Source organism: Neomonachus schauinslandi, chromosome 3 (genome assembly GCF_002201575.2).
Source record: "Neomonachus schauinslandi chromosome 3, ASM220157v2, whole genome shotgun sequence".
NCBI classification, from domain to species: Eukaryota; Metazoa; Chordata; class Mammalia; order Carnivora; family Phocidae; genus Neomonachus; species Neomonachus schauinslandi.
In genome coordinates, this window is record NC_058405.1 from 105,173,253 (window position 1) to 105,188,423 (window position 15,171).

The following is a 15,171-nucleotide window of genomic DNA, read 5'->3' on the forward strand; positions in this document are numbered from 1 at the left end:
GCCCCGGTAAAATATAAATAATGTATAAGTGACAGAAATTACTGAGATATTTCTATTTAATTAAACCATTTATTTTTTTCTCATAGTAGAAAAAGTCACTTTATCTTGTTGAATATGTTTATTTCTCTATATAATTCAAGATTTGAATTAGAGGATCGTTAATGTCCTTTTCACAGTCCAACACTAAAACTGAAACTTATCAACCCAATTTGTTTCCCCAGATCCATTCTTTTCTTTTTAGTAAGTATAAAATCACTGGCAATTAGTTCTTCATAGTTGGAAGATGTGTAATTAAAATAATATGGTATGAAGATTATTCTATATGGTTTATAACTGGCACATTTGGTTTAAAATCAAAATGTTCCTTAAAGAAAAATTTTCCTCATATGTTCTGACAGTGATAATTATGTTTAGACAGTTTAACCACACACTATAAGAGAAATAAAAGATTTGAGGAAAACCATTTATCAAATACTGGGCTAACATAAATAATCATTGTAAGAAATATGTGCATTTTTGTGTTGACAATCATTTTTTGGGGTTCTGCAATAAAGGCAGGGGATAGCAGATTATAAAGATATTTTTAAAAGTTCTTTACTAGCCAAAATATCATTGCGTCCTAATTAAGCATGGCACTTAAAGTAAGAAATATGTATCTGATAAGGACTAAACAAAAGGTAGACTATTGCAAGCAGAGATTCAAAGAGAGCTCTGAGAGTGAGAATTTAAAAACAAATTTGAGTCTGGAAATACAACAGTCAAGTTTGCATAGAGCAATATTGGACTTGCTATCCAGTGCTTATGTATATCTATGGTAGTTCTGAGCAAATTTAAAAATTTCACATCAGCAGATAATAATAGATACCAAGCCTTTTAGAAATTGATTAAATGTACTGTTTCTTTAAATCTTGAATTATTTTAAGTTATTTAAATCTTGAATTATTATATTTTTATTTTGAAAGCAAACATATGTCAACAAAATACATCTAGAAAAACACAATCTATTCCTTTCTAGTAAATTTATGGAGGTGCACCTTGCTGTCTATACTAGAGATAATGGCAGTATAGATAAAAAGGAAGAAAATGAATCAGAAAGAAGTAAAAATGCAAAGATAGTTTATCTCACTGAAATCAGAACATTCCTCCTTGGCTTACTGTCTCTGAGTCTTGGGAACACTAACATAGCAATGTTTTCCCCTAATAGATGATATCATATATATGCTAGCTTCTCTCACACGGGTCAGATATGACCAAATATATTTGGGCTTCTATACAACCACGACGTTTTTGAGAAGTGAATATAAACAAATAAAAATTTAAAGTAGTATTTCAATAACATTCTGTACCATTACAAAGTATATGTCCAATATTGCAAATTATTGGATGTGAATAATAATGTTTCTGGAGTCATTAAGTAAATTATGAATTCCAAATGGTCTGACATCCATATAACAGCAATTTAAAATTTTTATCTATAATCTGAACTTTTTTTTTTGGCTGGTCCTATCACCATCTTGAGCCAAGATATCAAGAACAGGAAGAGCATATTTCATGGAGTCTGACATCTGTTACATCATTCCCAGAAAGCTCACTAAGAGTTTTGAAATCCTGTCCCTGCCATACAAGCTCTCCTTAAAAAAGGCACAAATATACTTCTCCCAATTACTCCCCACCATTAAAAAATGTGTCACTTCAGCTCTAGTTGCAGTATTTACAGTCCCACATTTTCACTTTTGCACTTCCATGAATCACTGGAAGAGATCATTCCTCTTCAATTACATAGATCTTTTCATATAGACATAATTCACTTTGCCTCTCCATTCTCCACAAATTCTTCCCTGACCACATTTTTCCAGATAGGTTTCAAGATTAAACATATTTGAGAAATGCTTTCTTTAACAAAATAAGCATCATCTTTTTTTTATTATTATTATTGTAAAAGCCTTTAATATACTTTAATACGACATGGTGTTTCTCTCAGAGGGAGGTAGGCTGTCCCTTTCTTTATCACATAATCTTGGGTGATAGCATTTATTTTCCTAGGGTAGTTCCTAGGAAACACACTTTGGGAAACTGTGCTTTAGCTCTTTCTGGTCTACAGAATTACTTTTCTTTATTGCATGTGTAATTGAACAACACATATGTTGTGAACAGAGGAACCCACAAAGCACTAATGATGTAGATTCTCAGGCCTCATAATCAAAGAACCTACCTTGATTCACTCAGCTGGTATAACAACTCTAATAAGCCCCAGAGCCATTCTTAAGTAGATTGAGAACCATATTTTGAAACAATAATTTTTTGAGGCCATATACCAGATACTACTTAGAACGGGGAACACAGAGGTAAACAGATATGATTTTTGCCTTTAAAGATCTCTCAGTGAATGCAATAGAGGCGGATGTAAAACAAATGAAAAAAAAAGTATTATGATAAAACTACTTTACTATGGAGGCACAAAAGAAGAAATGATAATTTTACTAGATGGAAAAAAGCGTGAAAGAAATATTGTGCTCACTAATAGTTCTTTCAACAAAAATCTTATCTTCATAGCTACCTTATAAAGGTAAGAATAATCCTTATCTCCTTCAGATTTTACAACAGAATATAATTTAATTGAAGATTTTAATGTGTAACAGGTCATAAGGATCATGTGGCCTAAGACCTTCATTTTACTGATAAACTGAGACCATATAAGGTTATGTGTGTTGTCATAATCTATTATGATAGTGATACAGTTGGAACAAGGGCTCAGGTCTCTAGATTTATAGACTACCTTTTTCTTTAAGCCGCACTATGTAGAGCCTTAAGGAAATGAGCTCTAGAAACAGATTAATCAGGCTCAAATTTCGGGTCCACCTATAACTAGCTGTGTGAATCTGGCCAATTAGCTTCTTTGAGCCTGTGTTTACTCACATGTTGAAAGAATAATAATAGTTCCTCCTCATAAGATCACCATGAGGATTAAATGATAGAATATAGGGAACAAATTTAGAACATTGATAAACATGGAGTAAGAGTTTAGCAAATATTAGCTATTACTTTTTACCTGTACTAGATGTAATATACATTTCATATATATGTGTACACTCCCTCTCTCTATATATTGGTTTAATAATACCCACTTAATAGGTGACCTGTTGCATCTGGATTGTGTGTATAGTATTATATAATTTGTCTGGATTTTTTTTTTCAGATTTTATTTATTTATTTGACAGAGAGAGAGAGAGAGCACAAGCAGGGGGAGTGGCAGAGGGAGAAGCAGGCCTCCCGCTGAGAAGGGAGCCCGATGCGGGGCTCGATCCCAGGACCCCGGGATCATGACGTGAGCCGAAGGCAGACACTTAACCAACTGAGCCACCCAGGCGTCCCTAATTTGTCTGGATTTTGTGTTTTGTTACATGATTTGTCTATTTAAGTACTCATCAACCAAAAGAATATTATGAAAATATTCTATTGCTTTGAAGAAAAGTATAGTTTAACTCTTTTCAGGTATGAATGAATCTTCATAGACACCAGATTTCTCTCTCCTTATGGGTACCCACATTTTGATGGCTAAATTTCATTTCCTTTTCCATATTTAAGCCCCATTACCATACATTTTTTCCAAATTTTTCAATAAGTCTGTACCAGACATTCTGGTAATTTTAACATCTGAAATTCAACTTCTTAAAAACTACCTAAGTACAAAATTTGCTGTAAATAATTAAAGCTGAAAAATGAAAACTTCAGTGAAAATGTCAAAAGCAGAGTTCTAAATTTCATCCATATAATATATAATGTTTACCTAAGATCACATCTGAAAAACTTCAGCTCCAAATAATATCTATTCTGTAAGTTATAACAAAGTGTGAACATAGAAAACAATATTTACTGTAACCATAACAATAGGCTTCTGTGGTTCCTGAGAATGTCTTTTATAGTTTAGTATAATATACTATATTTCTTTAAAAAAATTAAAATAGAAATCTGCTCTGTTTTTACTATTTTTTTTCTGAATTCAGGAAATATACTCAGCGACATTTCTCCCAACTGCAATTATTTCTGATTTTGAATTATAAATAAATTTTTCATATTCTTTCCTATATGTTTTTGACTAAGTATGGGAATATAGGTATAAAAATTGATAGAAAGGATTTGTTACGTGACTGTTTATTTTAATAAAATATTTCTATTTTCCCACAGAAATCAGAAACTGAGTTTTCATTCTTGGTATGCCTTTCATTCCCTCACAACAAAAGTTCCCTTATGACTTTTCTCCTTGAAACATGCAGGTTATTTACATACTGATGTATTGGTTTGGGCGATGATGCAGGTACAATGTCCCTGTAACTATAACCCCATTTGCTGTGTACATCCAGTTGCCCATTTATTATTTCCTTTTGCAGTGAAGTTAACAATCTCTGTGTTCGGCACAACCAGTGATCAAGACACAGCCTTTTTGCTAAAGAACTTACTTTCTAGATGGAGAGAAAGACATTTACACCAATGATAGTCATATGTACACCTGAAACTAATCTAATGTTTTATGTCACCTCAAAAAATAAAAATTAAAAAAAATTAAAAAGTCATGTAATTATGTGTGTTCAATATGTGGGGACTTCTTAGGCACAGCTGGGGAATGTTTCACAGAAGAAGTGATAATCTTCTGCTGTTGTTGGAAAAATGGGAAGTTGTTGCAACTAGAGGAAAATCAGAAGGGCATTCTAGGAAGAAAGAATGACATAAGGAAAATACAGAAATATAAAATTTGTCTCTTTCAAATTTATTTGCATTATCATTATCCATATTGACAATAATGGATACAGATACTGAGTTTTATATGAGTCCTTCAATATACTTTCATTAAAATATATTTATAATTCAAAATCGCACCTAGTATTATTTTCTTGTGGTATTGTTAACATACTATTAGAAAAGGAATCCAAACAAAAATATTCTTAATAATAAGGCATGCTTGTAATGATTTTGTTTCCAAAAAAAACTCATATCTACATTTAAAATTTTGTAAAAAGGCTAATTATTAAAATGGAAGAAACTATAGTTTTATCTTTATGTTTGTTTTCTTATTCCTGTTTGTATAGCTCTTGAAAAACATGCTCATGATCCGAGATTATTTTGTTACTGAAAATTCTAATGTGATATAATAGGAAAAGTATGGGACCAAAGCTTGAAATTTGGGTTAAATCCCCAACTTAATATGTTACTACATAAATGATCCTGAGAAAATCACTTGGCCATTTTGAGGCTGAATGTTCTTTCTGTACTTTAAGGATAATAGTGAAAAAAAAGAGTATCTTTCTCACAGACTTGGAAAACAGTACAAGCAACTAAAGTGATAAAATTCAGACACAGTTTTCAAATACATGGGATTCTAGAGAAGCGGTTAGTTATCTTCATTATCATTATTATAACATGGGAACTCCAATCCCAATAGGTTTACAAACTGATCATCTCCCTTTCTTATCTCTGCCCCTTTCCTGTATTCCTCATATTCTAGGGAAACATTCCTCTATTTACCTGTTTGCCTGAGCCAGAAGTCTTAATAAGGTTTGGTTTGCTGTTGTTATTGTTGTGGTGTGTTGCATTTTTATCCCTAGGTTATTTTTTGCTCTGCAAAGAAGTCTGGCATCAAAGTTTCACAAATGTGTATACTTAAATTGTTCCAGTCATGAGTTCTTTCAATTCCTTGAATATGCCATGCTCTTCTACACATCTTTGCTTTCCCACAGAGCTTGTTCGTTTTGCCTGAAATACCTCCTGCTCTGAAGAGCACTGCATCACCTGGCTAATTCTTACTCTACCAGTCTTGTCCAGGAAGCTGACTCTGATTCTAGTTGAGATAGAAACATTTTCTATTTTCCTTTTTTTTCTTTTTTTTGACTTTTTTTATTATGTTAATCACCATACATCATTAGTTTTTAAAGATTTTTTTTTTTTTTTTTTATTCATGAGAGACAGAGCGAGAGAGAAAGGCAGAGGGAGAAGCAGGCTCCCAAGGAGCAGGGAGCCCGATGCGGGACTCGATCCCAGGACCCTGAGATCATGACCTGAGCCGAAGGCAGACGCTTAACCATCTGAGCCACCCAGGCGCCCGACATCATTAGTTTTTAATGTAGTGTTCCATGATTCATTGTTTGTGTATAACACCCAGTGCTCCATGCAGAACGTGCCCTCCTTAATACCCATCACCAGGCTAACCCATCCCCCCACCCCCCTCCCCTCTAGAACCCTCAGTTTGTTTTTCAGAGTCCATAGTCTCTCATGGTCATCTTCCCATCCAACCCCCCCCTTCATTCTTCCCCTCCTGCTATCTTCTACTTCTTCTTTTTTTTTTTTTTAGCATATAATGTATTATTTGTTTCAGAGGTACAGGTCTGTGATTCAACAGTCTTACACAATTCACAGTGCTCACCATAGCACATACCCTCCCCATGTCTATCACCCAGCCACCCCATTCCTCCCAACCCCCACCACTCCAACAGCCCTCAGTTTGTTTCCTAAGATTAAGAATTCCTCATATCAGTGAGGTCATATGATACGTGTCTTCCTCTGATTGACTTTTTTCTATTTTAATAAGTTATTGCATTGTATTGTAATTATTTACTCATCTGCCTACCCACTGAACTGTGAAATACCTAGAGATTGGACTGTGCCTTTTATTTTTATGCTCCTACCTAGAACAGTGAGTGATAGACACTAAACGCTAAAGAAATATGAGCTGAATAAATGAATAATTTTCTATTAACCAGTCATAGCACACATTTACTTTATTGTCTGTCATAATGGTCTTTTGTTATGTGATTACTTGAAATAACATATTAATCATCCAAAAAAAGATAAAATTATGCTCAGTCTGGCTTTAACATTATATTTTCTATTCTACTTTAAAATGCATAGATATATACATATATATATTCTGCATAAACGGCAATTTTTATAAACATTGATGCAAATAATATTAACTGCCCAAAACTTATGATAAATTAGAACAGTATTTCCCAAACTAAACCAGATAACAGAATGATTAGGATAATTGAATCTCAGCTGAATTTAAATGTAACAAACAGGAAGATGATCAGTCTACTTGTATCTTCTTCACCATTCTTAGTAACCACCATATGAAATTGATACTGTGACAACTGGGATACTATTATTAAAAGACAGAAAGGACCTCTAAGCTACCTCCTAAAAGTTTAGCTGCTTCATTATATTAGTGCAGTGATCTTTATCCTCCTTTAAACAAACCCTTGCCTTATCCCTCACTAAATATCAGGACAGAAATCACACTCCTTAAGGAAATGGGGGGTCAGTCATATTGGCAAATTCAAAACTTATGTAAACTGCAATGTTAATCTGATGTGGAAGGATTCAAGGATATTTTTATCACATAATCTTATAATTTAAGCTGATTTTTTTAAGCAGGATTAAACAATATTGTAGACAGTCATGGAATTTTCACCCTGAAGCTCATCTCATAAAAACTAAAATCCAGGTTGCCCTATTGTCTCACTCTGGGGAACAAAAAAAAACATGTACAAAAAGGTGTCATTAAATTTTATCTGCTAAAATAGGTGGCTTTAATTGTTACATAAAAAGATCCAATTTTTATCTGTTTTTTTGGTTATAATATGGCAGATCTATATCATAAAATATTATTCAAAATTAAAATCAAGGGAGTCTTTCATAACATTTACAATAATTTAGTACTTCACTATTTTAACTGACACTTTTGATGGATGGGTTTATATTAATGATAACTTAAGGCTGCTTTCAGTTTACAGGGTAATAATACCTGTAACCCAGGAGAAATAAAACTTAAAGTTAGACTCAGCTGTGTTCACTAGGCAAGGACACAGTTTTTGTTTTATAACTAGTAAATTTCACAAGACTATTATGATCTATAGGTAACGTTTGTCTGTTTAGTACAAAGCATCCTGAAGAGTATAAAATGAGAAGCTAAGCCAGCCATATTGGGTTTCAAAGAAAAGGACAATGGTTTGAACACACTAAAATAAATATCTTCTGATAAAATACGGAAGGAATTAAAATATTCACATTCTTATGAATGAATGATGATAATAGTCAATCTTAGTACATCTGGCCATTATTTCCTGAAACATATTAAAAACAAACTCTCTTGTAACTCTGTTTCAATTAAAATGGAATTGACACTCTTTTGAATCTTTTGTTACTATGGGAAAGAAAATACTTTAAAAGGTAACAAAATGGTTACATAATTATATGAACATATAAAAGTTAAAAGTTGCACATTACCTTGGAAACAGAAAAGTATTTATAGTACAAGTCTTCTCCTATTAGATACTGCTTTTACCCGAAGTAATGGTTTTTTTTTTTTTTTTAAAGATTTTATTTATTTATTTGAGAGAGAGAATGAGATAGCATGAGAGGGGGGAGGGTCAGAGAGAGAGGCAGACTCCCTGCTGAGCAGGGAGCCCGACGTGGGACTCGATTCCGGGACTCCAGGATCATGACCTGAGCCGAAGGCAGTCGCTTAACCAACTGAGCCACCCAGGCGCCCCAAAGTAATGTTTAAAATTAAGCTATAAAATATACAGTGATATGATCACATTGCCAATTATAAACATAAGGGACCAAAAAAACAGATACAACATATTAGCAAGAAGCAAAGTCTAACTGTTGTATATGATAAGATAAAAGCAGTGATTTCATGAAATATATTTAGTGAAATTAATTTATACAGCAGAAAATTTAGAGCACTACTGTTATTATAATACTTGTTACTGTGAATGTGTCTTATTTTAAAAAATCAAATTTTCTCTAAATTTGTTATTTTAACAAGCATGTTGAGTAGGTTGAACTTCTACAGAGATCATTTTGGAGTATGTAATCATGCTAAATTATACTGAAAAAAAAAAAAAAAAAAAAAGGCATGCCCCTCTACCAAAACAACATAATTAAAAGTGAATGGTAATGGTCATAATCTATAGAACTTTAGCAGCCATATATCTGACTTTGACACCTAAGCACTGACACCTTATTGTGTGTTCTTCCCTCATCTGGAATCTCCAGCCTGCTGTCCTTAATCCTTACCATGACTCGTTCTCCTTTCTTACAACGAAATGCAACAAAACACAGCTCCAATATGAATCTTTCTCAATATTTCCACTTTGCTATCCCTTTGGAATGCATGGATAATGCACCTTGTTATTTATTATCCATGGATACTACTTATGTCTCTTGCCCTAAAGTGATAGGGGAATTACATCATCCGTATTTGTGACCCACCACAATCGCTACCTTTCCTCCAAGATTTAAAGGCATTAAAATTAGAGAAATCTGTACATTTTGTTTATTTCCTCTACATTTATAGATTAGTTAGAAAAACAGTTGCACTTAAAACTTTCAAAAATACTTGCTGCAAAATCTCATCATTTTAAACGTTTTTCTTTTTCACCGTGATAGTCACATTTCTATTTTTGACTTCCCAATAAGAATGTCTACACATTACACTTTATATTGGTTTTCATGTTAAAACCTACAGAATGGGAATTACCACACTGAATATAATCCACAGTTTCAATCTCTAATTTAAGATTTTCAATGTTTGTTACAAACCCAGCTCGAGGATCCAAAGACAGGTCCCGGGGGAACTTCAGCCTTTTGTTAACAAGTATAGTAGGGTATAAGCCACTGAGTTTGGATACTTCAATGATCCTTTTTTCTGTGTCAGACCAATAGAGGTTTTTTCCAATCCAATCAACAGCAAGTGCATTGGGGACAGCTGTGTTATGCACTACCTAACAAAATAAGAATTTAAAAAGTTAACAGTGTAAATACCTAGTTTAAGAACTCAGCAATTGCTTCTTGATTTTTTTACAGAGATTATAGAATTCTACTTAAACATTAGAAATGGAATCTAGATAAGCATAAAACATAGAACAAATCTATCCTAATAAAATTACTTGTTTGTGATGTGAGAAATTACCACATCTGTAATCAGGTCCCTAAAAATGACATATAGGCTTAAGAAGTAAACACCAAAACAAAAAGCTGTTGGGCAGCTACAAAGTTGTTGATGACATTTTTTTTATAGCTTACCTGTCTTCTAAAAATTGGGGGCAGAAATTCTATCACACACAAAAACACACAGTATTATTGATATTATTTATCTTTAACAGGTTTTGGGGGAGATAGCATTCTGCACTCTCCCAGCTGCTCTTGCCCTATTTAAATTATCTACTACAACAAGAGAAAAAAATACAAGTGAGAACATACATTATTTTACCTAACCAAAGAAAGTGAAATTCACACAACTCCTGCACTTGATTCTAACCCATGTCCATATTCAGCTATAATAAGAATATAAACACTTTACGTACAAATATGAAGCATATAAAATAACCAAAGATTCTATATGACTGCTATTTCTGAGTTCTCAGTGCTTTGAGGATTATGTGAAAGGAGAAACTGAAACTTGGGGCTGTATAGAACCCAATAGTTAGAGACAAGAAAACAATAATGAAAGTTTATAGTTATCCTTTCCCTAATGTTATCAATATTAAAGATACCATATATATATGACTACATGAGCATTTTCAGCAACTAATAGTATCAATCTACTGTATTGAATTGCAAGATACATTTTCTTCTTTCTCCTAACTTCCACTTTTAAAAAGTTGGCATGGCTGACAATTTATGTGAAAATCAGTGAATTAGTGATCTCAATAGAAATATGATTCATTTTGTCACCCTATGTTATGACATGATTTAAAGTAGTAACAGGCTAGTAGTCCCAAGGTGGTAGATAATTAATCCTTTAAAAATATTAAAATAAATTCAAAAATATAAAAGTAACCAAAAATTTAAATGTCTTGTAAAAAAAAATGACCAAGTTTGGTAATGCTACTTTTACAGTTTTTATATAAACAGCCAAAGAATTAAAAAAGACAAAATTCATCTGCTTCTTTGTTCTATAAATATACTGATATTTCATTTATAAATTATCAGCTCATACATAAATATATAAAGTTTATACATAAATACAATCACACTGGTCATCCTGGCGTTGCATATACACATTTCAAGATTTTATTAATATTTTCAAAAATGACTGTTCCCACTAAAAATTTCTGTATGATATTATAGAAGGTTACAAAAAAAGTTAAAGTAATTGAAGTTTCCATGTACTTGAATTTAAATGTCTTTATATTTTATTGCATATATGCCGAGCAAGTTATTTTATTTTATTTTTCAAATAATTTTATTTTAAAACTCAAGATAACACAGTGTTCACTTCAGCAGAACATAAAACTCAAGATAACTCAGAAATAGTGCCAAGTAGCTCATATCTAGAATGTGACATGTATTTAATTATGATGCTCTCTGATTGGAACATTCATGATTTTACAGAAATGCATTCAATTATTTCCATGTATAGGAGGTTAATTTTAATAGTGCTATAATTTCAATCTAGAGTCCAGTAATTAATTTTTTCAATTATAGATTCTCAGACTCAACTTTCCCTTTTATATAAATTAACACAATTGCAAGTCAGACACTAATCATTCAAGTCGAAAGCATCTCTCACGTTTTCTAGGGTTGTGAATAAAATTCTGAACTTTATTTACCCAATTTGATTCTTATCTTATTGCAAGTAATAGTGTTATAATGAAACATATGGATTAAAAAGCCTCATATTTCATATTTAAAGTATGTATTAACACTGTACAAATGTGAAATTCAAATCAACCTAGTACATTCTATGAGTTGTATCATTACCATCAAATAACATTTTCTATTCAAGTCATCTATACCAATAAAATATCCAATAATCCCATCATTGTAACAGGTAGTTACCTTAATATCACTTCCATTTAAACACATTCTATTTATGCGGCTGCCATTGGGTCGGCTAGAATCAATCCAATAGATGAATTCTTCTCTGTAATCAAAATCTATAGCAATAACATTGTTTAATCCCTAAAAATAAAAAAAGGAAAAGTATGAATAAGAATTAATAGAAATTATTTTAAAATGTTTTGGGAATTCATAAGAATCACTATCTCCTTTTGAACCTAAATAGTTATAGTTATTACAACGAAGAGCATTTGTGACCAATTCTTTTAAAAGCATTTTATGTTTACATTTTCTCTATACCACATACCTAAGATGTTGCATAATTTATTTGAAAATATTTTCCCATGTTGGTCAAAAAATTTTGGACTGCTTATAGATAAAGATGTAAGTAAATAGCCAGTATCGTGGGTGAAAAAAAAATCTGCTTTTAGGGAGATAAAGTGAAAGACTCTCACTTTAGGTTAATGTTAAAAAGTACAAATTTACTGTCATTATTATCTGTTCTGTAGAGTAACCAGAAAAGAGCATATGTCTAAATTGGAAAGGTTGAAGATCCCTGAAGATTGAAGATGAGCCCTGGAGAGCCATCTGATGAAAGTCAGAAAAGAAGGTATAGAATCTACTTTGGCCAAAATTACTTGCCTCAACAACATAAATGAGCTGTCTTGTTTTGTTTCTTCTTGCTTCCAAAGGCCCTCCAGCCAAAATAGTGCCATATTAGAATTTAAAATTTATAATCTTAGGTGAGTATTTGACCAAAGAGGAACTCGGTGGGCAACATCTTTTTATTCCACAAGGAAACATGAGGAAATGCCTGCCTTCAGACTCATGTCTTTTTTAGAAGGTAACAAAACTGAACATGAATCCAACTGATAGGTTTCTGAATACCACAGTTCTTTGGTTTGATAGGTATGTGTTTTGATGGATTTGATTTAAGAATTGTACATCAGGATCTGGGAATCTTTTTAAGTGCTAAATTGTTCAAATGATTGCTGAGGGGTTAATTTAATTCTGACCTTTCATTAGGACTCATAGATTTACTACCCCAATGGACTAACAAAACTTGGATTAGGATTTTAATTGTGTTAACTCATTTTAAGGATTGGATAATTTATCAATATATAAATTTTATGTATTAAAAATAATTGACACTATAGACATTTGGCAAAGCCCTAAGAGATCGTCACCATATCTTTATATCTGTTATAAACTTGCTTATATCTATATTTAACCTAAAATTGTAATAAGTCTCAGATTGTTTTAGGGGTCATTTATGAGTAGCTATAGTCCTATGGGTAAGGATTAGCACCTTCAGGGAGATGGGCTGTTTTGTTTGGTTAGAGGGGGAGGGAAAGGAAGGATGATAATTACCACATCTGGGTTCAGTTTCCAGATCTATTCCCCAAATTTAAAATTAGATAGAATGACTCTGCATTAGATTTATAAACTCTTTTATAAGACTCAGGATGAGGCTAAATTATTACTGTTCATATTTTATTTCTTTCCAATGATCTAGAAGACTAAGGATGGCCTAGTTATAGAAGCAATTCAAAGAAGGTTCTGGCAAATACTGATTTTTCTTCTTTTCTCAGGAGGGCTAAATTCTAATGGTGATGCATTAAAACCATAGGTTCAAATCTTATGTTTTTTGTTGGCTTAATGTGAGCAATCTCTTTTCTCAGCCCCGGACTATTAAATTAACCTGAAATAGCCTGACCCCTTGGAACTGCCTGCCATTGGTCATAAATAAGAGACATAAGTAAACACGACTGTGTGTAAATTCCTCACTACACCCGGATGAATACACACAAGTATACTTCTCACTGACATTACTAATCAAAAATAATGACCATAAATGCTTAAAAAAATCAGTCACAGATTCAAAAGATTTGTTAAATATTCATTCACAAGCTAAAAACTGGAGGACTCCTTAACTAAATGTACTTCATCATACATATCTAGGAAACTGTCTATGCAAAATCAATCAAAGTTTTAAAATACAAATTGAGTATAGTCCAAGTTCTATAGTTTAATAAATTCACTCCAATAGTAGTTTGTAATATCCTTTCTGTTCAAATGCTTTTAACAGCAGAGGAGTAAGGTAAATGTGTTAGGGTTCTGTGATGGCCTGTAATTCAGATGGATGAATTAGAGCTTTATAGAGAAAAGCTGGAGAGAATCTTGTCACTAACTTTAGGAAAGATTTACCCAATCATGGCAGAATTATTTGATTCCTTTCTTTACAATAATCAATTTAGATAATGAAAATCCAATTCCAAATTTAGCAATTCAACTATAATAAATTAAAGCTATAAATGCAGAGGAATGGAAGCTCTGAATTCTGACATTTCTATCTAACCAAGCTGGTCATTTTTCTACAACTTTACCCTTAATCCCCACAGAACACTTTGCAATTCTCTCTTTGCAGAATCATATGCAAGGAACATTAAAACAGCCAAGGGCATGGTCAAAATAATGTCTAAACACTAGAGTCATCCCAGTGGTTTTAGAGCTGAAAATTGGTTTCATCAAAATCCTATTTGTTTCTTTCATTTCTATAGCTGAATATTTGTACCCTTTGGTTCAAAATGATTAATTTAGGAAATTGTGTTTTGTTTCTCCATGCAATTTTATTGGAATAAAAGGCACTGCTAGGATTAAATTGGATAACATTGGAAAGCCACTTGATTAATGCACCTAAATTAATAAAATTAATACTTGATTAATGCATTTCGCTTCCCAAGTCCATGTTATTAAAGTACATTTTCTTTATGCATGTGGTGTAAGAATTTAAGTTACAGCTGGCGTAGCTACCACTCTGTTTTAGAATACATAGGGCAAAAAATAATCTACCAGTTGTTATACTTTTTCACTGTAATGCTTCATGAGATTGTACAGACTTCAACAAAGAGAATAAAATTCAAGATATTATGGTAAATTGTTCTTCCTAATCCCCTACACGAAAAAATTCCTCCCAAGTTTAAGGCGAGGATGTCTTTTCACTTATTTTGACTTAGAGAAAATATGGGGAGATAATTACTTCCGTTTTTTACTTCATTCTGCACATGTAGACAGAAATCTCTGAGAAAAAAAAAAAAAAACAAAACAGAAACTGTTTCTCTGCCTAGAACTCCTTGAAAATTCCTATAATGCTATAATGAAATGTAGTTAAAAATATCTTCCCTGACAGAAATGATATATTCCGAACAGACTGCAGGCAAAACTGGATGTGAGGGTTGTGTCTAGTTTTTTTGGGTGTCTATTTCCTTACTCACTGGTCACATTAATAAACGCTTTCCAATGACACAGATGTTCACAGTCCTCATGAGC

At 32.5% G+C, this 15,171-nt stretch overlaps 1 protein-coding gene across 1 annotated transcript in view; it reads right to left on the reverse strand.

Moving 5' to 3' along the window:
• LRP1B (LDL receptor related protein 1B) overlaps positions 1-15,171 on the reverse strand; it is a 1,499,204-nt gene that overhangs the window by 227,671 nt on the left and 1,256,362 nt on the right. The window contains exons 58-59 of the mRNA XM_044913608.1: positions 11,842-11,964; positions 9,601-9,782 (exon numbers count right to left, since the gene is read on the reverse strand). Of these exons, the coding sequence (XP_044769543.1) occupies positions 9,601-9,782; positions 11,842-11,964 (305 nt within the window). The remainder of the gene's footprint in view (positions 1-9,600; positions 9,783-11,841; positions 11,965-15,171) is intronic.